This window comes from Oncorhynchus mykiss, chromosome 17 (genome assembly GCF_057628025.1).
Source record: "Oncorhynchus mykiss isolate SJ-2025 chromosome 17, ASM5762802v1, whole genome shotgun sequence".
Classification (NCBI taxonomy): Eukaryota; Metazoa; Chordata; class Actinopteri; order Salmoniformes; family Salmonidae; genus Oncorhynchus; species Oncorhynchus mykiss.
This window is the reverse complement of record NC_143038.1, coordinates 37,308,263-37,331,183: the sequence shown is the minus strand read 5'-3', so window position 1 is coordinate 37,331,183 and position 22,921 is coordinate 37,308,263. Positions and strand designations below refer to the sequence as shown.

General features: G+C 43.0%; 1 protein-coding gene across 4 annotated transcripts in view; it reads right to left on the bottom strand.

Moving 5' to 3' along the window:
* Window positions 1–668: 668 nt before the first annotated feature.
* LOC110493210 (SLIT-ROBO Rho GTPase-activating protein 3) overlaps window positions 669–22,921 on the bottom strand; it is a 68,308-nt gene continuing 46,055 nt past the window's right edge. The window contains exons 11-21 of one of the 4 annotated variants that reach the window (XM_036950127.2): window positions 15,521–15,548; window positions 14,052–14,154; window positions 11,660–11,720; window positions 11,253–11,330; window positions 10,581–10,715; window positions 10,279–10,411; window positions 7,788–8,015; window positions 7,292–7,546; window positions 4,204–4,377; window positions 3,625–3,940; window positions 669–2,626 (exon numbers count right to left, since the gene is read on the bottom strand). In XM_036950127.2, coding sequence (XP_036806022.1) covers window positions 2,129–2,626; window positions 3,625–3,940; window positions 4,204–4,377; window positions 7,292–7,546; window positions 7,788–8,015; window positions 10,279–10,411; window positions 10,581–10,715; window positions 11,253–11,330; window positions 11,660–11,720; window positions 14,052–14,154; window positions 15,521–15,548 — 2,009 coding nt within the window. In that variant the 3' untranslated portion in view covers window positions 669–2,128. Of the gene's footprint in view, window positions 2,627–3,624; window positions 3,941–4,203; window positions 4,378–7,291; window positions 7,547–7,787; window positions 8,016–10,278; window positions 10,412–10,580; window positions 10,716–11,252; window positions 11,331–11,659; window positions 11,721–13,069; window positions 13,101–14,051; window positions 14,155–15,520; window positions 15,549–22,921 lie in introns of all 4 variants that reach the window. The other 3 variants (XM_036950128.2, XM_036950129.2, XM_036950130.2) reach the window with 3 other exon arrangements.

The following is a 22,921-nucleotide window of genomic DNA, read 5'->3' as shown; positions in this document are numbered from 1 at the left end:
TGTCAGAACTGGACCAGCAGCTAGAACGTAACTACGTGTTTTATAGTTTGAACAGAAGGCGCTGTCGTTCTTCCCCTGAACAAGGCAACTAACCCACTGTTCCCCGGTATGCCGTCATTGTAAATAAGAATTTGTTCTTAACCGACTTGCCTAGTTACATTTTTCTTTTAAACTTTCCAGATGCACTGTAGGCTGTGTGCGCCATTTTTTAAATGTATGTAGTTCTGTCCTTGAGCTGTTGTGGTCTATTAATGTTCTGTATTATGTTTTGTGTGGACCCCCAGGACCCAAATAAATACTAAATGTACTGATAAGTGAATGCACTTTGCATTCTGTCAACTTTGAGAAAAACAACTTAGTTGTCCCTGTTGTTCACACACGTATCAGCCTTCTCATTGGCTCAAATGTTTCCACCTGATCTCACCTGCTTTCCATCGTTGAGGGCATGTATTTCTATTGTCTTGCGGTCAGTGGAATATTTTGTCAATACATCATATAATCTTTGCCCACACTAAAGTGGAAGTGTTGTTTCTATCTTCGCCACTAAGTGGCACAACAAACCAAATTACCAATCTGACTCTTCTGTATTGTAAAACATGTGTATTTGCAACTTTTCACCACCAAGGGTCAGTGTGGTATAATTTCAACAAAAGAGTACCAAAAGGCCATTTGAGATACAGATTCCTCATTTATTTTCTTGTTCTGTTAATGCCTGTGCAAGGTTAAGAGTTACAAAATCTACTTACTATATAATGATTATATATATCCTGTGTCTATCATACCATGTTATTCATACATACAGGTAGTTTTCAACTTTATGCATATTATTTTCCATTTGAAATGTATCTATAACACTTTTAACATGTGTTTTGCTGATTAATGATCCCTCATATAATACATACAGGAACACGTACCACCAAGCAAGCAAGTCCATCTATATACTGTACAAGTCCAAAGTAGGCCTACAAGAAAACAGTGGTAAGTGTGCAATCTACTTCACCAAGTAAGAGATCCGGTCCACATGTAACAGCACAACTAACCTTGTTACATACACTGATGCTCTTTTGTCTTCATACACATAACTGTATCAATATACTGTACATACAGTATACAGGATCAACCAGTTCAGGCTCACAGAGAATGACCAAATCAAATCAGTGCATTATTCTCTTTAGTAGACTGGGTCTGGTCATGACAAGGTGTTTGCTCTTTTCTTGAGGTACCACCGCTAATCTCAAACTGGAGAGAGAGAGAGACAGAGACAGTGAGAGAAAAAGAGAGGGAGAAAGAGAGACCGAGAGAGAGAGAGAGAGAGAGAGAGAAAGAAAAAGAGGGCGAAAGGGAGAAAGAAAGATTGTAATAAGTATTCCTATCTGCAGAGTAATAAATGCTAGTCTCAGACTCCCAGCTCACAAACACCAAGCTTCCATTTGAGAGGGTTTGTTATTCTGAAAAACAAACCACAGTTCTCTCTCTATGGCTAGAACAGTAAACAAAGAGTTATCCAGTGCATCCCTTTGATCAGGTTTGTTCTGTGGCAGTTATGTGCCACATGGGGAGAGTAGAAACATCATTTATAATGATTATCAAAGTAGGGTACATGTTTCTGCTGAGTGATTCATAATCTCCACCGACAAGCACACAGTCAATACTGGTGGATGTTCAGCTGTCAATAAATCAATTAAATCAGCCCTCATCCTACATGTTGAATCCAACTTCCTACTGGTTAGTGGTCGATATTGTTCCCACAGAGACAAGGCCTCAATGTGTTTCTTTTGTCACAGCCAGCGGAAATGAAGAAGACGCTGCCGGTTTGGAGAAAAGTTAGTCTCTGACCGTTTTTTTTTTTTTTTTTTTTTACAGATATCCACACATTATACTATCAGTATGGACGAACAAGGAGTTACAGAATATAGATATGCCTTCAGTAGCAGGATTTTCAGAAACACGAACCCCCTAAAACATTTAGCCAGTTATTTTCCAGGCTCCACATTTTAGCCTTCTAGGACAGCCATATGCGTGGATGCACATATGTGTCCTATATAGGGCTATGCTGCAGCCAGCTCAGTCAGTTCCATACTACAGTTCCTGGGCTCTGTCTGGGACTGCTGCAGCCTGCTCAGCCAGGCTACATGTTACCCTGTTTGTCTGAGGACGAAGAGGAAGTGGAGGGGGATGGGGATGGTGCCTTGGGGAACACCCTGTCTGTGGGGGTGATAGAGGCTGGACTACCCATGCCTGAGGAGCTGGAACTACTGGACCTGTGCTGCCCCTGTCCATGGCCATGTCCCGGGTGGATGGGGGCAGGCCGGAGTGGTCTGATCGGCGGTGGCCTCAGGGGGGCGATGGGCCTCCGTGCAGTCGGTTTGAAGGTGCTCATGGTCTCGGAGGACGAGGAACAGCTGCTACGGCGTAGGGCAGCGTCAGGGTCCCGGATGGCCATGGTGTTAGTGTGGAGGGGGCTGCCGGGGGGCTCAGAGGGTGGTCTGGACCCGGAGGAGGAGGGTTGCTGCTGCTTCAGGGGCTCCAAGGTGTCCAGGACCACATCGGGAGCGTGCTTGGCCACGTTCTGACGCTCCAGCTCACGTAGCTCATGCAGGGCGGTGTTCATGGTCTTTTCTATGTCCTGTAACACACACAGTTTCACTAAATATTGATATTATGCAACATCTTGGCTGTCCATCGTAGTGTAGTGTATTAGACACCATTAAAAAAAAAATACAAAAAGGAATGGCCCATTCAGACATCTGCTGACGTATTGTTAATTCTCAAACAAAACACTGACGTACCAACTCTTCAGAATAAAAACTAAACGGTTTTCTTATTGAAAGCAGGGATAAATGGACAAATTAACACCTCACAAACGGTTCCAATATTCTCTCTCTAATGAAGCACACAAAGGGAGCCATATTTAAATGGGGAGATAGCAGCAGCTAACAGACTGAACAGTAATTAGGAAATGAGAAACACGGGTCAAAGAATGAGCCTCTCTCTCAGATATCCTTCCCGCTGCTGCCTTTGACTTTGTTCTTCTGTGTCCTCCCTAGGATCCATAGAATGTACTGGACACATTCTGAGAATACATCTCTCTCTCTGTCTCTCTGTCTCTCTGTCTGTCTGTCTGTCTGTCTGTCTGTCTGTCTGTCTGTCTGTCTGTCTGTCTGTCTGTCTGTCTGTCTGTCTGTCTGTCTGTCTGGCTCTCCCTAAGAGTCTGTATGCCTCTCTCTGTCTCTGAACCACAGACAGGAGAATATCCTCATTAGCTTTCCACTGAACAACTCTAAACCTGGCTGCCTTGGCAGGAAATAGGTCAAATGAAAAGAACAGCCGCTATGTATTATGAATAATAAAGGGACGTTTGGTCTTGCCTGACTTCACCCACTGAATCAGTTGCTTTTAGCTAGCCCCCGTTATATTTGTTAAATTGTCAAGTCTTTATTGCAGTGATTAGAGTCTCACTTCTGCATACCCTGAAAAAGGCCCTTTAGCCAAAACGTTGGTTAAATTAATCCACAAGCAAGGAGCAACATTCTTTCTTCAATAGGTTAGTTTATCATCCGTTAGTCAGCACCTCACCTTTTGGCTGTTGTGAGTTATTTATTGCTTTACTTTATAGACTCTCACCTCTGCCAGGGCCTCAGCCTCCAGTGATTTGTGGTCACCAAGGCTACCATGGCGGGTGGAGCCGGTGGATGGTCTGAGGACGGAGCCATCGGGGAAGCACTTCCTGTCTGGGTGGTTGATACTTCCAGCGCTGCCAAACGTGCTGAGATGGTGCTTCTCTGGACTGTCCATGCGGCCCCTGCTGACGGACATCTTGTGAGGGCTGCAGGGGCGAGGTATGACCCTAGGGGGCATGTCCATACCTCTGGTGGGGCTGTGGGTGTCGGCTGTGCTCCTGCGGTGAGGGATAGCAGCACCATCTGAACGAACCCTCACCCTGTTGAGCCACAACACACAGAGCAGACAGACAATCAGGACAGCATCATAGCAACGACAGGACTAGACAGAGTTTAGGCATGGTGCAGATATAAAATATAGTTAATTCAATAAAACTACACTAAATGAACCATTATTATATAGACTCCTCATGGAGGGAAAACATTTAATCCTGCATGTGTCAAGAAAACCTCTATTAAATCTGCATTTCTTCAGATTCTGTGAACGGTGAGGATGAATCAATCAAGTCAAATTTAATGCTACCTTCCCAAAGCAGCTCCATAGCGGTGATCAGGGGTATGCTGTGTGTGTTCGCAGGGGGAGCTGCGGTCATGGTCTTGGTTCATGGATGAGGTCTTGTCTCTGTCCTCCTGGTGGGGTCCACTACTGGCTTCACTCTCAGGCTTCCCACTCAGACTGTCTGAGAATGCATCGTCCCTGAGGTAAAGGAGAGACAGAGAGGAGGACACAGGGTTTATTCAAATGATCAGGACTTTGCTGGACACCCTTACACCAAAGACTTTCCTCAACTAACATCTCAACAAACACAATAAAAGGTCCTTCAGAATCATAATCTAACTCATAATGAATGTCAATGTCATCTGCTGCCAGATGACTTCAAGGCATCGTTAACAAGCACAACACCCATTCCCTGGTTACCCTGGGCCCCCTTGTGACGTGAATCGATAGGCCTGAGGATCAGCTGGAGATGAGTGTGTATGCATCTCAAATGGCACCCTATTCTTTTTAGTGCACTACTTTTGACCAGGGCTTGGAACAGAAGTAGTGCACTAAAAAGGCAATAGGTTGCCATTTGGGATACATCCTGTTTCTTCTCCCTAATTAGGGTGTAATTTTGCCGTCTCACAGTGATGGATGGTGATTGGCTGTCGGGCAGAGTTCTGGAAGGATAAATGACCAGTTATAGAGTGACCTTAACGTTCCATCTTTGTCATGAGTAGGTGTTGCCTCCGGAGAATGAGGAGAGGCTCTTATACTTATTATAAAAACAAAAAAATGTTTTAAGTGAGAGGTAGGCATTGGTCTGAAGCTGAAAAAAATAAAATTCACGAGCACCACAATGCCTACTCCACCCATGCTCTACCAAGGTTTTCCAGCAGATATTTTTGACATGTTACAGTATGGTCTATTCTACTTCAAACAATGTGTCTGCAGGTTGCTTAGGATTCAAACCTTCTCAAACAGCCTAAATCATACTCTACGAGGAGGTGCTCGCACAATAATGTGACGTGTACCATATGCAAGTTAACGTATTGGATTCTTCACACACCACACACTAATCCCATTCCACTAGCTTTTTAAACGTTTTAAATGATTTGAAAACAAGCTTTTCTTTTATACTTAAAAGACCATCATGCCAGATTGAGCGAGCTGTTAAGGCTTGTAGTAATGTAGTGCCTGCCTGTATTTCCTTAAAACCTTTTTATTTAGTAATGCATGTCGTTGAGAATTTTGTTTTATTTCGTATAATCTTTTTGGGGGTCAGTAGGTGCCCAACATAACACCAGGTGGTGGTGTGTTGGACACGGTCACTCATACCTAGAGGTCCATAGAGCCTGTCCGCCTGATTTCTGATAACCGTTATCTTATCTGTGTAATACTGACATCTTGTTTTGCAAACATGGTGGTTTTCTCAATTGCTGTGCTGATCAATGGGCAGTTTATTACCTCTGTCAAATTCTCAGTCTCTCAAAGTACTTCATTATGACAGAGGTGAGTTCTACGGGGCGATAGTCATTTAGTTCAGTTACCTTCGCTTTTTTTGGGTACAGGAACAATGGTGGCTCTCTTGAAGCATGTGGGAACAGCAGACTGGGATAGGGAAAGATTGAATATGTTCGTAAACACACCAGCCAGCTGATCAGCGCACGCTCTGAGGATGTGGCTAGGGATGCCGTCTGGCCCGGCAGCCTTGCGAGGGTTAACACGTTTAAATATCTTACTCACATCAGCCACGGAGAAGGAGAGCCAACAGTCCTTGGTAGCAGGCCGCGTCAACGGCACTATGTTATCCTCAAAGCAAGCAAAGAGCAAAGAAGCAAAACGTCAGTGTCCGCGACGTGGCTGGTTTTCCTTTTGTAGTCCGTGATTGTCTGTAAACCCTGCCACATACGCCTCGTGTCTGAGCCGTTGAATTGCGACTCTACTTTGTCTCTATACTGACGTTGTGCCTGTTTGGTTGCCTTGCAGAGGGAATGACTACTCTGTTTGTATTCTGCCATATTCCCAGTCACCTTGCCATGTTTAAATGCGGTCGTTCACGCTTTCAGTTTTGCGCCAATGCTGCCATCTATCCAGGGTTTCTGTTTAGGGTAGGTTTTGATAGTCACAGTGGGCACAACATCTCCTATACACTCCCTGATAAAATCAGTTACCGTTTTGGTATATTTGTCAATATTATTCTCGGAAGCTACCCGGAACATATCCCAGTCTGCATGATCAAAACAATCAATCAAAAACAATGAAGCGTTGATTCCGATTGGTCGGACCAGCGTTGAATAGTCCTTAGCACGTGTACTTCCCGTTTGAGTTTCTGCTTATAGAAAGGGAGGAGCAAAATGGAGTCGTGGTCAGATTTGCCAAAAGGAGGGCAGGGGAGTGCCTTGTATGCATCCCGGAAGTTGGAGTAACAGTGCTCTAGTGTTTTAGCAGCGTGAGTACTACAGTCGATATGCTGATAGAATTTAGGCAGCCTTTTCTTCAAATTTGCTTTGTTAAAATCAATAAATGCAGCCTCAGGATATGTGGTTTCCAGTTTGCATAAAGTCCAGTGACGTTCTTTGAGGGGCAGTCGTGGTATCGGCTTGAGGGGGGATATACAAGGCTGTGACTATAATCGAAGAGAATTCTCTTGAGCGATAATACGGTCGGCATTTGATCGTGAGGTATTCTAGGTCGGGTGAACAAAAGGACTTGAGTTCCTGTATGTTATCACAATTACACCATGAGTCATTCATCATGAAACATACACCCCCGCCCTTCTTCTTCCCGGAGAGATGTTTATTCCTGTTGGCGCAATGAACTGAGAATCCAGATGGCTGGACCAACTCAGACAATATATCCCGACTCCGACAGTAACAGACTAATGCCCTTTGGGCACAGTTCATCTGTTAACTGTTATTGACCAAATACAGCTGGTGGATGGGACAGTGCACATGGACTCACATAACCTGGAGGACCACAGTGTCCTGGTGCAGAGTCTGTCTCTGGTCGACTCAGAATTACAATATATGTTTTTATCCTAAACAAAAGCGTGTAGCATTGGAGTAGTTGGTAGCATTCGAGCACTTAAATAGAAATGTGACATATGAAGTGCTCATTCTGTACTTACATGTCCTGCACCACGATATACTGATGTGGGATGAGTCCATCCACTCCGTTGTGTCGTCCCTCCCACCAGTCATCAGAGGCTCTCAGGTACAACAGCAGGGATGCCCCCTTCTTAAAGGAAAGCTCTCTGGGAGTTCGCCCCACGTAGTCGAACTTAGCAATGGCCTCGATTTGCTCCAGTTCATCATCACTGGTGGGAGGTCCTGTACCATTGTCCACTTCATCAATGGCACCTGGCTCACTATGGGGACTGTCACTGAATGGTGTGGGAGAGAGATGGAGAAAAAAAAAATGCATACATTGATTCATAGATTTGGATAATGATAAAGAACGACACAGTGTAGTGCTTTGGGCTAAACTACAACAACAAGACGGTCAAGTCTTTTGAAATGCAGAACTGGATCCAGTGACCTTACGTCCTTTTCTCCATTGGTTATTCTCCATCCTCTCTCCCATCCAATCAGAACCAAGGCGCATAATAATATGACATCACTAACCAGTACTCCTCTCCTCCAGCCATGCACTTCTCATAGACTGGTCCGTCCAGCTCACGGTGACTCGGGAAGATGACCTCGTTGTGGATGATGATGGTCTTGATGACCTCATTAACGTGCGTCTGGCAGGCCACAGGATCATGGTCATCAGGTATGGGCATCAGAGTCGGGCCGAAGCAGGTAGCCAGGTTATAGGGATCCATCATGTTCTCATCACTGTATTGGGATAGACTGTAGAGAAACAATGGGGATTTAACAAACAAAACAATTATCCATAATATAGTATGGGTATATTTATTGGGTTTGTTCATAAACACATGTTTTTATAATGACAACACTTTGACTGAACATTTTTTCTTTTTTATACGGTTTATTTTCATTTTTCCTCATTTAATGAGGACTGCCCTCCTCTTTCTCCCTAAAACATATAACATTATTATGGTGATCAAATCACCTGTTATTTGTCACATGCGCCGAATACAACAGGTTACACCTTACAGTAAAATGCTTACTTACAAGCCCTTAACCAACCATGTAGTTTCAAGAAAATACCCCCCAAAAAAGTGATAAAAATAACAAATAATTCAAGAGCAGCAGTAAAATAACAATAGTGGGGATATATACAGGGGTTACAGGTACAGAGTCAATGTGCGGGGGCACCAATGTTGAGGTAATACGTACATGTAGGTAGAGTTTTTAAAGTGACTATGCATAGATAATAGCAGCAGCGTAGAGGGGGGGGGGGCAATGCAAATAGTCTGGGAAGCCATTTGAGTAGATGTTCAGGAGTCTTATGGCTTGGGAGTAGAAGCTGTTTAGAAGCCTCTTGGACCTAGACTTGGCACTCCGGTACCACTTGCCGTGCGGTAAGAGGTCCTGGATGGCAGGAAGCTTGACCCCCGTGATGTACTGGGCCATATGCACTACCCTCCGTAGTGCCTCGCAGTTGGAGGCTGAGCTGTTGCCATACCAGGCAGTGATACAACCTGTCCGGATGCTCTCGATGGTGCAGCTGCAAAACCATTTGAGGATCTGAGGACCCATGCCAAATCTTTTCAGTCTCCTGAGGGGCTCCTGTGTTAAGGAACAGCATGGCAGATGTGTTGTTACCTACCCTTACCACCTGGGGGGGCGGCCCCATCAGGAAGTCCAAGATCCAGTTGCAGAGGGAGGTGTTTAGTCCCAGGGTCCTTAGCTTAGTGATGAGCTTTGTGGGCACTATGGTGTTGAGCGCTGAGGTGTAGTCAATCAATAGCATTCTCACATAGGTGCTCCTTTTGTCCAGGTGTGAAAGGGCAGTGTGGAGTGCAATAGAGATTGCATCATCTGTGGATCTGTTGGGGCGGTATGCAAATTGGAGTGGGTCTAGGGTTTCTGGGACAATGGTGTTGATCTGAGCATTGACCAGCCTTTCAAAGCACTTCATGGCTACAGACGTGAGTGCTACAGGTCAGTAGTAATTTAGGCAGGTTACCTTAGTGTTCTTGGGGACACAGGGACTATGGTGGTCTGCTTGAAACATGTTGGTATTACAGACTCGGACAGGGAGAGGTTGAAAATGTCAGTGAAGACACTTGCCAGTTGGTCAGCGCATGCTCGGAGTACACTTCCTGGTAATCAGTCTGGCCCTGCAGCCTTGTGAATGTTGACCTGTTTAAAAGGTCTTACTCACATCGACTGCGGAGAACGTGATCACACAGTCGTCTGGAACATTTGATGCTCTCATGCATGTTTCAGTGTTACTTGTCTCGAAGCGAGCATAGAAGTAATTTAGCTCGACTGGTAGGCTTGTGTCACATCAGGCGAGCAAATCCTCGAGACTTCCTTAGATATCGTGCACCAGTTGTTGTTTACAAATATACATAGGCCGCCGCCCCGTGTCTTACCAGAGGCTGCTGTTCTATCCTGCCGATATAGTGTATAACCCGCCAGCTGTATGTTATTAATGTTGTCATTCAGCCACGACTCATGAAACATAAGATAGTACAGTTTTTAATGTCCCGTTGGTAGGATATACATGCTTTCAGTTCGTCCCATTCATTTTTCAGCAATTGAATGTTGGCTAACAGTACGGATGGCAAAGGCAGATTAGCCACTGGTCGCCTGATCCTCACAAGGCATCCCGATCTCTTTCTGCAAAATCTCTGTCTCTTTTTCCAGGATGAGGGCCTGTTTGTGTTTGGAGTATATCCTTCTCGTCTGACTCATTAAAGAAAAATTATGCGTCCAATTCGAGAAGCGTAATCGCTGTTCTAATGTCTAGAAGCTCTTTTCGGTCATAAGAGACGGTAGCAGCAACATTATGTAGAAAATAAGTTACAAACAATGTGAAAAAACTAACAAAATAGCATGGTTGGTTAAGAGCCAATAAAACGGCAGCCATCCTCTCTGGCTCCATCACCGTTGTAACTTACTGGTTGATATATAGACTTAGCAACTGATATATGGACTTACTGGTTGATATATAGACTTAGCAACTGATATATGGACTTACTGGTTGAGGAATGCAAACAGGTATCTCATGACGATGATGACGGGGCGAGAAAGAGTTACAACGATCTGCTGAAGGTGATGAGCTCTCTCTGCACCAGAGTCTAGTTCTGAGAAAGACAGGGAGAGGGGCATATCTACTTTACTATAGTAAACATATTTACTATATCAATCCAAACAATTATTAATAATAAAAAATAAAAAATTCTAAATCCCGCATCCGCCCCAGTGGAGTACACTAGTCCAGTCCTTACTGATGGTTGCTATGAGGTCATTGTACATCAGCAGTACAATGGTAATACTTACTGATGGTAGACATGAGGTCGAGGAAGCGTTCTTTGGGGAACAGTGGGGTCTCCAACCCCCTGAAGTACAGCTTCAGAACCCCTGCCACCGCCATGATGTCATGGTCACTCTGATCATCCACCAATGGGTCCTCACCTAGAGGCATCACACAAGCTGTCACAAGCTGTCTTGCTGGATATTCAACTGTGACTTTTTTTCATCTATATAACCCAAGTCATGCTTGTGTGAAAAAGTTAATCTCTGCTTAGTAAACCGAATGTTTTGTTAAAGAAATGCATTAAGCTTGTAAAAACACTTGTCAGCCGTCATGTAATACAATATAACACCTCATTAACTAGTCTTAGGAAAATGTCTCGGCTTTCTCTATAGATAGATATTAGATAGTCCACGACACACATTAGCTAGCCAACAAAAAGAACAAAGATAAATTTGTATATTTGTCAGTACAGTATTTTCGCCCAACTAGCATTTCTGTTCAGAATGTGGTAGCTACCGCTGCTATACATCTAAACTAGCTTTTCATGTCCGTTACAGTGTCACGCATGACATATGTGCTGTCTATGTATCCATCTGCACTTTATGGTCCTAGAGGGAGGGGCTGTGGCATTCCGAGGCAGACTAAACGCAATAAAAAAACGATCAAGCAGGATATGGGGCCTCGCTCGGACCGACCTCTCTCAAATGAATTTTTTATATCGTTGACTTCGACCTGTGAGCCGGGAATCCTGAATATGCCCTGCTGCTGAAGGCCTGTTGGAGCAGAGAAACCCAAGTCAGCACTTAGATGGAAACAAATCTGGCAACACAGACACATAGACAGAGACACAAAGACAGAGACACACACAAACACACAACTAAATGGAAACATTTATATTCACCAAAAAAGTGTAATATGTCCATAGCCTAAACAACCATTAGTAACATAATCTCAGTCTGTCCACTACATGCTAGTTTCCATATTCAAAATTACAAGATGAGAAACTACATCACAGAGATCCAAAATGGAGCATTTACTGTAGTATATTCAAATCTATGGACTACATACAGTATCTATCAATTCATTACTGTGTTCCTCTTACCATATAGATTGATGTAGCGTACACAGCTCTCAACCACCACTGGTATGGCCTGCCCTGAGTCCTAACAGAGAGGCATACAGGGGTGTAGAGAGAGGTAAGGTGACTCGCCACAGGTTATGAGTGTGAACACAGCACATTAATACATTCATTATCTGACTGTGCACAGACAATGACTAATGTACAATGAGCATACAAAACATTAAGAACACCTTCCTTGTATTGAGTTGGAACCCCCCATTTTGCCATCAGAACAGCCTCAGTTCGTCAGGACAGGGGTAGGGGTGCGTTGTGTCAAGTTGGCTGGATACGGGAAACTGTTGAGCGTGAAAAACCCAGCAGCGATGCAGTTCTTGACACAAACCTGTGCGCCTGGCATGTACTACCATACCCCATTCAAAGGGACTTACATTTTTTGTCTTGCCCATTCACCCTCAAATATCACGCATACACAATCCATGTCTCAATTGTCTCAAGGCTTAAAAATCCTTCTTTAACCTTTCTCCTCCGCTTCATCTAAACTGATCGAAGTGGATTTAACAAGTGACATCAATATGGGATCATAGCCTTTACCTGGATTCACCTGGTCAGTCTAATGGAAAGAGCAGGTGTTCTTAATGTTTTGTACACTCCGTGTGTAATCATGACAAACATAAGTACATCAACTGAATAAAAATCGATAGTCTATCATCATCGTGTTCTATTTAATTATGTGTAAAATGAGTTATTATTTTATTAACTGCATGAATAATTACCAGGGATAAGTACATTATCATATAACCATTACATAAGGTAATTTACATTATTTAAATATTAGCTGAAAGACTTTCAACTGACTGAACATTCATATATGGTCTGCAGAGGCAATAGGAGATTGTGGTGTTCTTCCCATACCCCCCGTTTTCTCACAAGGTTACCAATATAGTCATATACATACTATATATATTCATATATTAAGTGCCTAGTGAAAGTCTACACACCCCTTGCAGTCTTCAAATTTTGCTGCCTTAAATTTCAATCGAAAAAGGAATTAAATTAGATGCTATTTTCTACAGCTCTACACAACCTACTCCACATTTTCTAAGTGAAAGAAAATTCTAGAACATTTTCCTAATTAATAAAACCTCTCCTTTTTAGATTTAATTTTAAGGCAGAAAAATGTGAAGACTGTACAAGTTGTGTGTGTAGACTTTCACGAGTGACTGTACATCATTCATTGGTTATCAGATGACAAAGGACAGAGTTACCAGGCAGGCAGAGAGATGTTGGTTAGTTAGTTTACACATTAAACCCAAACCCATTTACCCCTAGCCTGATTCTTAGATCTGTTGATGCCGTCTTGCCAACTCATATCGGCATTGGCAGACAGCACAAACAGATCTGGAACCAGGCTACTGATGAACGTCAGAATACCTGGCTGCGGGCGCGGGCATTCCGTCTTCCCCTGGAGCAGGCAGAAAACAGTGGCAGCAGCAGGATGAACAGAACAGAGAGGAAGAGAGGCAAGAAGAACCACAACAGGATTAGAGAAGCACAGGGGAAAAGTGCGTCCAGAGAGAGGTCAGAGTTCAAGCCTGAGAGAAAAGCCCGAATGCTGTGGAGATGGGGCGAGGTAGAGGACGGGGGAGACCCAAGCTTGGGGAGGCCATGTGGGATGAGGGTGGGTGGCTATGGTGGAGAATAGGGGGGGGTTGTAGGATGCTGGGACTGTGGCTCAGTTTTTACAACAAGGTTGACTGGGACAATTCGATTGATTATGAGGAGACGCTAGGAGGCAAGGCCATAGAACCATGACAGTCTGACACTAACAGCCCCACGGGCCTCCACTGCTGTGCCGTACACACTCTTTCTGTCTGTGCTAGTGTTGGATCCTGGCTTACACAGAGGATATATGACCTTGTGTGTTTATTTTCATAGCCTGACATGCTTAGTGCTGGGCCAAATGGCCATTCGCCAAAATGTGTTTAACATCTAGAGGCCAGAGTTCAAGTGCTAAAACATGGGCAAGAACGTCAAAACCAAACCTTATATGACCAGAGTCTGTCTACGTTCTGTACTTAAACAACCTCAAAAGCCAAGATTTGTAGAATTGAGTACTCTTCTCCAGACCAGAGAGACAAACACTACCTTTCCCAACTGTCAAGCCAATGGACTGTCCAGTCCAAGAATTCCCTATAGGATTGAATAGAGGGGTCTCGGCATTGAGTCAATTTATTTAGACAGCGGTTGTGCCCAGCACAGGGCTATGAAGGAAGGGCAAGTCAGTGAGCTGTGCTGAAGTGAGACAGAAAAGCAGTCAAAGACAGGACAGGGAGGTAGAACCCCCAGAACTGTTAGTAAAGACAGCTTACACACAGAGAGACCACATGGGGGCCAAATAAGGGGCAGTCAGTACCTTGATGAAGGCCTCCATATTGCCATTAAAGAGTTTATGATTAAAAATGGAGCGAGGTCTAGGCTTCCGCATTCTCCCGGGTTTAGGGGGAAGAGTGGGGGGCCTGATGGTGAAGGAGGTTAAGGAGAGGGGGGGGGGGGGGGGGCAGATACACATAAACTACGATAAAACAATAAGGACTGAAACATGTATTTTACACTGTATAGTCAGTGGGACAATGTTTTTCTAGATATATTCAGTGCCATATATAGAGCCACTATATGCACTGAGTGTACAAAACATTAGGAATATTTTCCTAATATCGAGATGGACCCCCCTTTGCCCTCAGAACAGCCTCAAATCGTCGGGGAAAGGAATCTACAAGGTGTCGAAAGCATTCCACAGGGATTCTGGCCCATGTTGAATCCAATGCTTCCCATTCTTGATCCACATGGAAAACTGTTGAGTGTGAAAAACCCAGCAACGTTGCAGTTCTTCACACACTCAAACCGGTGCGCCTGGCACCTACTACTATACCCTGTTCAAAGACACTTAAATATTTTGTCTTGCCCTTTCACCCTCTGAATGGTACATATACATAATCCATGTCCCAATCGTCTCTAACCTGGCTCATTCCCTTCATCTACACTGATTGAAGTGGATTTAACAGTTGGAATCAATAAGAGATCATAGCTTTCACCTGGTCAGTCAATGTAATGGAAAGAGCAGATGTTCCTAATGTTTTGTACACTCAGTGTATGCATGCTTGGATAGCTCTGGATAGCTTTGCATGTCCTATTCTTTCTCCTCTTGTTGCAGTACAAACCAGTACAAAACATTATTTTAACACACAAGTGCAGTCACAGAGGACGTATGCTTACACTATCATCCCAACTGTTTCAGCTAAACCCTCAATAACCCGACTAATGACTCTGGGCCACTAGTCAAACAAATCAGTTCATAAAAACATGATTACAGTCAAAGCACATGATTAATGTGAGACTGACATAGAATGACATTTAAATAGTGTAATAGGCATGGGAGCTGAGAGGAGATATCAAATCTTAATGTCTCTTAACTCTGGACTGCTGCGCTACTGTTCCTTCTTCTCAACTCACTGATGTAAGACTAAGTCATGTCTGCGCTTAATATACAGCAGTGCTCTGTTTACCAGATGCCTGTGCTATATTGTAGTGTTTAACAAGGCTCCGTATGACCACCGTAGTGACTGATGGGTGACAGATGGTCTTACAGCCAGCTCATCTACCCATGACTGCTTCATTGTACACTCGAGTTTGCGCAGAAGTTGATTAATTAAATCACCAGACAAACGTCCGCTCTCCCTATTTGGAATCCCACCCCTGACTTATCAGAGAGCCTCGGGACCAAACTGCTTTTCATTTAAACATGACGTCATCTCTGCCACTTCCAGGAACACAGGAAGTGTTTGACACACTTTCCTTCCTCCTCTTTTGAACCTCTTTTCTTACCTTGTTGTTCCATATTCAGCCCTTTCTCCTAAAAGAAAGGAATGGATAAAGGGAGAGCAGAAGAGAGGGAGCAAGAGAGAGAAAATGAGTGTGTGTCTGCACGCGCTTGCGTGCATGTGTCTCTGAGAGAAAGAAAAAAACAACGCATTAATGGCAAGGTTGAGTGCATTTGGAGCCAGACCTGGTTGTCTACAGAGCTGGCAGATTGGGCAGAGGGATGAGGAAACGGGCACCTATTCAAACGGGCTCAACAGTGCGGGTGCCATGACCGCCTCTCTGACTCAGTCAGGCAGCGGCCATTCAGTGGTCGCCCTAGAAACCATAGACAGAGAGACGGAGGGGGCGGACCCTGCCAGCTCAGAGCAGAATGTCAATGGAAGCTAGCGTATCCAGGGGCAACGGGGAGGAGGGAAGTGTGAGGAAGGCAGTGTTTTTTTTGGGGGGGGGGGGGGGGGAACAAATTCATACCTTGATTACTTTGACATGATCACATCTCCTTTTTATTTATTTATAGGAATACTTGGGAACAGATTTCTCTAAATCAAACATTTTTTGCTGAATTACTGAATCACTTACAGTCCGGTTTTGTTCATCTAGTTATCCCAGGAAACAGGGGGGTTTGCAACAAGGTTAAGTAACAAGAATACAAGATGACATGATATCCCATAGCATGATAACACTCTGTGATCAGAGACTCGTATTGTTGATTTCAGGGCTCGTGTGAAATAAAGCAGCTTCCAGCAACAAGCACTCTGTCGGTCTTCTGTCTGTCTATTTGACCAAACACAACTAAATCCTGGAAATACTGGAGCCAGCGGTTTGGCTGCTTATGGGGTATCATATGAGCTTCTTGTAAAATTGTATTTAAAAAAAACATAGGACATGGGTGATTCCTCACGAAACAGGATTTAGAAATAACGAAATTGAATTCATAGAAAGGTCCTTCTGAGAAAGGATTGTTGACATATATTTGATATGTGTATCTTAAAGCATAATTGAGAAATAATTCATTGAAGTAGGAACATTTGTGACATTGACTTCACCCAAGCCTCCTATAAAGTGGAAATGACAGCGTTTTAGCGACATTAAATCTTATAAAGCGAGTACTTACATATGCTCATTTTCTCGTTTTCATATATTCATAGAATGTTTGGGAATTAAATAAGAGTAAGGCATTTGTGAAAGTTCTATAGCAATAAACAGTGTGAAAGCAGCCATGCGTTTTTACAATTGAGAGACACTGTAGTAAATACAAGCCGGTGCGCCATAGCCAATCAGAGCTACAGTATATATATACATATATATAGTATATATATATATATATATATAGCATATATAGTGTATATATACATATATGCAAATAAGCGATTTGCCGCATGGGCCTGCCATCATTCATTTTGAACTGGACTGTGTTTACAGGCAGTAGCAACAGTGGGACTTTAGATCAATAGAAAGCATTCTCCAAAAGCCACAATATACACCTGAATGGATTTCTGCAAATATGTAAATACCACAGGAGTCCTCTTACATTTGGGAACGTTACAGTCCTATTGATCAAACGACCATAAAAAGGTAGGCTATCATATATGCACATCAAAAACAACAAGATCAACAACTAATGCTAGCCAAATCGAGATGAGCTAAATTCGGGGGAACAGTAGATAAACCATGTCAAACCTTTTTCACCTTGTAGTTGGCCGTCAAAATTGCACTGATAAACGATGGGGAATAGCAGCCTGCTTGCCCTTCTGCAGCTTGCCTGCCAATGCATGCTTGTCCCAACACACGTTTTGACAACTGGATGGGAACTTTCCTCCCTGCACGCCCATTTGATCGATGACAAAAACATTTGATTGAAAACTAAGGAGATATGCTAACTGCGGTTAACAGTTCAAGTTCAGCATAGCTAGCAAGCAAAGTGACTCACATTTCTTGCTAACTAACCAAATGACACCTGCATCCATGGCCAGCGTTAAGTGAGAGCCCTAGGGGACCTGGCCCGCCCTACCGTACCTCCGTTCCCGTCCAAATAAAATATAGAAATATTGCTAATTTATTTGACCAAGATGCGCGCCGTCATAAAAGACGCCTCAATCTCAGATCAAGAATCCGATCGAGCGAAACAGCGTCCCTCTGTCGCCATATGTGTAGACCGTGTATCTGATGCTGTCTGGACAAAAGGGAGCATGACATGTCATACTTTTCTGGTGCTGTTTCACTCACTAGTTTCAGCAGAGAGGAAGAGGCTAAGCGAGAGGACTCTGAAGGAATCTGTCCTGAATTTTACGGGCATAATATGCAGACCTAAGCTTGTCGCCTGCATTCCCGCCTTTGGGACAGTGACTCGCATTGTTAGGGGTGAGACATGAGCATCTTATCATTATATAGAATTAAAAACAGGTTCAGCCCCTGGTTCAACCGTGATCTTGCAGAGTTACTCCACCTCAAGAATTGCATTTGGCAAAAGGCTCGGCACACGCATACTCAGGCTGACTGGCTCTCGTTCAGGCAAATGAGAAATAAGTGCACTCAGGCTGTCAGGAAGGCCAAAGTTAGTTACTTTAAGAAGCAGTTCTCTCTCTGTGGGTCTAACCCCAAGATGTGGAACATGGTTAAAGACCTGGAGAATAAACCCTCCTCCTCACAGCTGCGCATGTCCCTTAAATGTTGATGATGTGATTGTTACTGGCACGTGGCTGAACTCTAATCACCACTTCATGAAGTCAGGATTCCTATTTGACTCAGCCATGCCTCCTTGCCCGTCCAATAATTCCTCATCTCCCACCCCTTCTAATGCGACTATCCCTGAAGCTTCTCGCTCTTTTTCCCCTGCCCCGATGCCAAGTTTCTCCCTGCAGACAGTCACTGAGTCCGAGTTGCTAAAGGAGCACCTTAAACTTGAACCCAAAAAATAATCTGGGTCAGATGGTTTAGACCCTTTCTTCTTTAAGGTTGCTTCCCCTATCATCACCAAGCCTGTCTCTCCTTTCTGGGGATGTTCCAATTGCTTGGAAGGCAGCCACAGTTCATCCTTTATTTAAAAGGGGAGATCAAGCTGATCCTAACTGTTATAGGCCTATTTCTATTTTGCCCCGTTAACCTGTTGAGTGTAGAGGGCAGTATTTTGATGTTTGGATGAAAAACTTCCCCAAATGAAACTGCCAATTTCTCAGCCCAGAATCTATAATATGCATATAATTGTCAGATTAGAATAGAAAACACTCTAAAGTTTCCAAAACTGTCAAAATATTGTCTGTGAGTATAACAGAACTGATATTGCAGGTGAAAACATGAGGAAAATCCAACCAGGAAGTGGCTTCTATTTTGAAAGCACCATGTTCCATTGCAAGCCTTGCCTCCATTTAAAGGGGTATCAACCAGATTCATTTTCCTATGGCTTACACATGGTTTGAACAGTCTTTGGACATAGTTTCAGGCTTTATTTAGAAAAATTAGCGAGAAAGATCACATCGTGTCAGGGGATGGCTGGGTGCCAGTAGTTTTGCATGCGCAACAGAGTGGAGCAGCCATTTTCTTTCTCTCTGCTATTGAAGAAGCTACTGTCCGGTTGAAATATTATCGATTATATATTGTAAAAACAACCTGAGGATTGATTCTAAAAAAATGTTGACATGTTTCCACGAACTTTATGGATACTATTTGGAATTTTCGTCTGCTCCGCAATGACCGCTCGAGCCTGTGGATTTCTGAACATAACGCGCCAACCAAATGGAGGTATTTTGGATATAAAAATAATCTTTATGGAACAAAAGGAACATTTATTGTGTAACTGGGAGTCGTGTGAGTGCAAACATCTGAAGAGCAAAGGTAAGTGATTCATTTGATTGTTTTTCTGACTTTCGTGACCAATCTACTTTGCTGCTAGTGGTTTGTAATGTTTTGTCTGCTGAGAGAGACGTCCTTACATAAATGCTTGGTATGCTTTCGCCGAAAGGCTTTTTTGAAATCTGACACGCCAGGTGGATTGACAACAAGCTAAGCTGTGTTTTGCTATATTGCACTTGTGATTTCATGAAAATTAAATATTTTTAGTAATTTCATTTGAATTTGGCGCTCTGCAATTCAGCGGATGTTGACGAAAATGATCCCGCTAACGGGATGGGTGCATCAAGAAGTTAATCAAAAGTGTTGGAAAAACTTGTCAATAATCAACTGACTGGCTTTCTTGATGTCTATAGTATTATCTTGGGTATGCAATCTGGTTTCCCCTCAAGTTTGCAGTGACACATCCATAACCTAAAAGTCCTCAATGATGTCACCATTGCTCTTGATTCTAAGCAATATTGTGCTGCTATTTTTATTGACTTGGCCAAAGCTTATGATACGGTAGACCATTCCATTCTTGTAGGCTGGCTAAGGAGTATTGGTGTCTCTGAGGGGACTTTGGCCTGGTTTGCTAATTAACGTCAGAAAATCTGCCGTCTCAGCCACTTCCCGTCACCAAGGGAGTACTCCATGGCTCGATCCCTCTTCTCAAATTACATTAACATAGCTCAGGCAGTAGGTAGCTCACTCATCCATTTATATGCAGATGATACAGTCTTATACTCAAGCTGGCCCCTCCCTGGATATTGTGTTAACTTCTGTAGGGTAGCGGGCAGCATTTGGAATTTTGGATGAAAAGCATGCCCAAATTAAACTGCCTTCTACTCAGGCCCAGAAGATAGGATATGCATATAATTAGGAGATTTGGATAGAAAACACTCTAAAGTTTCCAAAACTGTTAAAATAATGTATGTGAGTATAACAGAACTGATTTGGCTGGCGAAAATATGAGAAAAATCCATTCAGGAAGTAGGATCTATTTTTGTAGTTTTCTATTCAATGCCATTACAGTATCCATTGACTTTGGACTGAAATGGCAGTTCCTATGCCTTCCACTAGATGTATACTAGGCTTGTATTCTTAAAAATTAGGGAGTAAGAGCAGTCTGAATGAGTGGACCCTGCCGTGTCACAGAGCTTTTTCATGCGTGCGACCAGAGAGAGTGCCTTTCTTGTTTACCTTTTATATTGACAACGTTATTGTCCGGTTGAAATATTATCAATTATTTAGGCTAAAAACAAACTGAGGATTGAATATGAACATTGTTTGACATGTTTCTATGAACTTTACGGATACAATTTGGATTTTTTGTCTGCCTGTTGTGACTGCGTTTGAGCCTGTGGATTACTGAAGAAAACACGCGAACAAAATGGAGGTTTTCGGATATAAAGAGACTATCGAACAAAAGCAACATTTATTGAATAAATGAATGTCTTCTGAGTGCAAACATGTGAAGATCATCAAAGGTAAGTGATTAATTTTATCTCTATTTCTGACTTGTGTAACTTCTACTTGGCTGGTTACTGTTTGTAATGATTTGTCTGCTGGGCTACGTTCTCAAATAATTGTAACGTATGCTTTCGCCGTAAAGCATTTTTAAAATCCGTGGTTGGATTCACAAGAAGTTAATCTTTAAACCAATGTAAAATAGTTGTATATTTTCTGAATTTTTATAATGAGTATTTCTCTATTTGAATTTGGCGCTCTGCAATCTCACTGGATGTTGGCTAGGTGGGACGCTAGCATCCCACATACCCTAGAGGTTAAATGCTCTACAACAAAGCTTTCTTAATGTCCAACAAGCTTTCTCTACCCTTAACCTTGTTCTGAACACCTCCAAAACAAAGGTCATGTGGCTTGGTAAGAAGAATGCCCCTCTCCCCACAGGTGTGATTGCTACTTATGAGGGTTTAGAGCTTGAGGTAGTCACCTCATTACAAGAACTTGGGTGTATGGCTAGACGGTACACTGTCCTTCTCTCAGCACATATCAAAGCTGCAGGCTGAAGTTAAATCTAGACTTTGTTTCCTGTATCGTAATTGCTCCTCTTTCACCCCAGCTGCCAAACTAACCCTGATTCAGATGACCATCCTACCCACGCTAGATTACGGAGACATCATTTATAGTTCGGCAGGTAAGGGTGCTCTCGAGCGTCTAGATGTTCTTTACCATTCGGCCATCAGATGTGCCACTAATGCTCCTAAAAGGACACATTACTGCACTCTATACTCCTCTGTAAACTGGTCATCTCTGTATACCCATCGCAAGACCCACTGGTTGATGCTTATTTATAAAACCCTCTTAGGCCTCACTCCCCCCTATCTGAGATATCTACTGCAGCCCTCATCCTCTACATACAACACTCGTTCTGCCAGTCACATTCTGTTAAAAGTCCCCAAAGCACACACATCCCTGGGTCGCTCCTCTTTTCAGTTCGCTGCAGCTAGTGACTGCAACAAACACTCAAACTAGACAGTTTTATCTCAATCTCTTCATTCAAAGACTCATGGACACTCTTACTGACAGTTGTGGCTGCTTTGTGTGATGTATTGTTGTCTCTACCTTCTTCCCCTTTGTGCTGTTGTCTGTGCCCAATAATGTTTGTACCATGTTTTGTGCTGCTACCATGTTGTGTTGCTACCAAGTTGTGTTGTCGCCTTGCTATGTTGTCATCTTAGGTCTCTCTTTATGTAGTGTTGTGAGTGTTTTGTCCTATATTTATATTCTATTTATTTTTTCATCCCAGTCCCCCGCATGAGGCCTTTTGCCTTTTGGTAGGCCTTCATTGTAAATAAGAATTTGTTCTTAACTGACTTACCAAGTTAAATAAAGGTTATTACAGTCATCTACTGTTCTCACTCTCGGAGTGGAAACGTTGTTTGCATTGTTCACGACCTGTTACACTTGTGAGAAACAGGTTTTGGATTATTTTAGAACCATCATTTAGGAGTGTTCATGCCTGAACACTGCTGAGTTGATACAATGTTGCACTTCACTAGCGATAGCTCAAGTCAAGACAGATATAAAGGGATGCAGACAGGCGGAGTATATATATTAATGTGATTGAAAGAACCTGAATTTATCAGGTTATTTTCTACTGTTTTTATTTTGCTCGGCTTTAGGTCTATGTATTTTACTTAGTTGGCAATGGAAGTTATAGGCCTACTACTGCATTGGTCTTTAGCAGTGGTCGTCAACCTTTTCTGAGTAAGTAAAGATCACTGAGTCAAAATGCAAGCCGAGATCTAACGCTCAGATTTTTTTTTTTTAAACATGACTTAAAACACATAAGCCTATGTAACATTGACCAATTAAAAACAGTTGTGTAGCAATGAGGTTTGTACAGTAGGCTATAGGCCCAATACATTATCACTGCATATAGGCTAAGCTTGAATTGCCATACAAATGTTGTTCTTCGCAGACCATTTTGAAATTATACTTAATTTTTTTTCCGGTTTATGATCACACTCGTAAAGGATAATTTGTTGTATTACTTGTGGAGGCACAGCTAAGTGAGCATAATAATGTGCTTATTTTTACTGGACTGAATCTGAT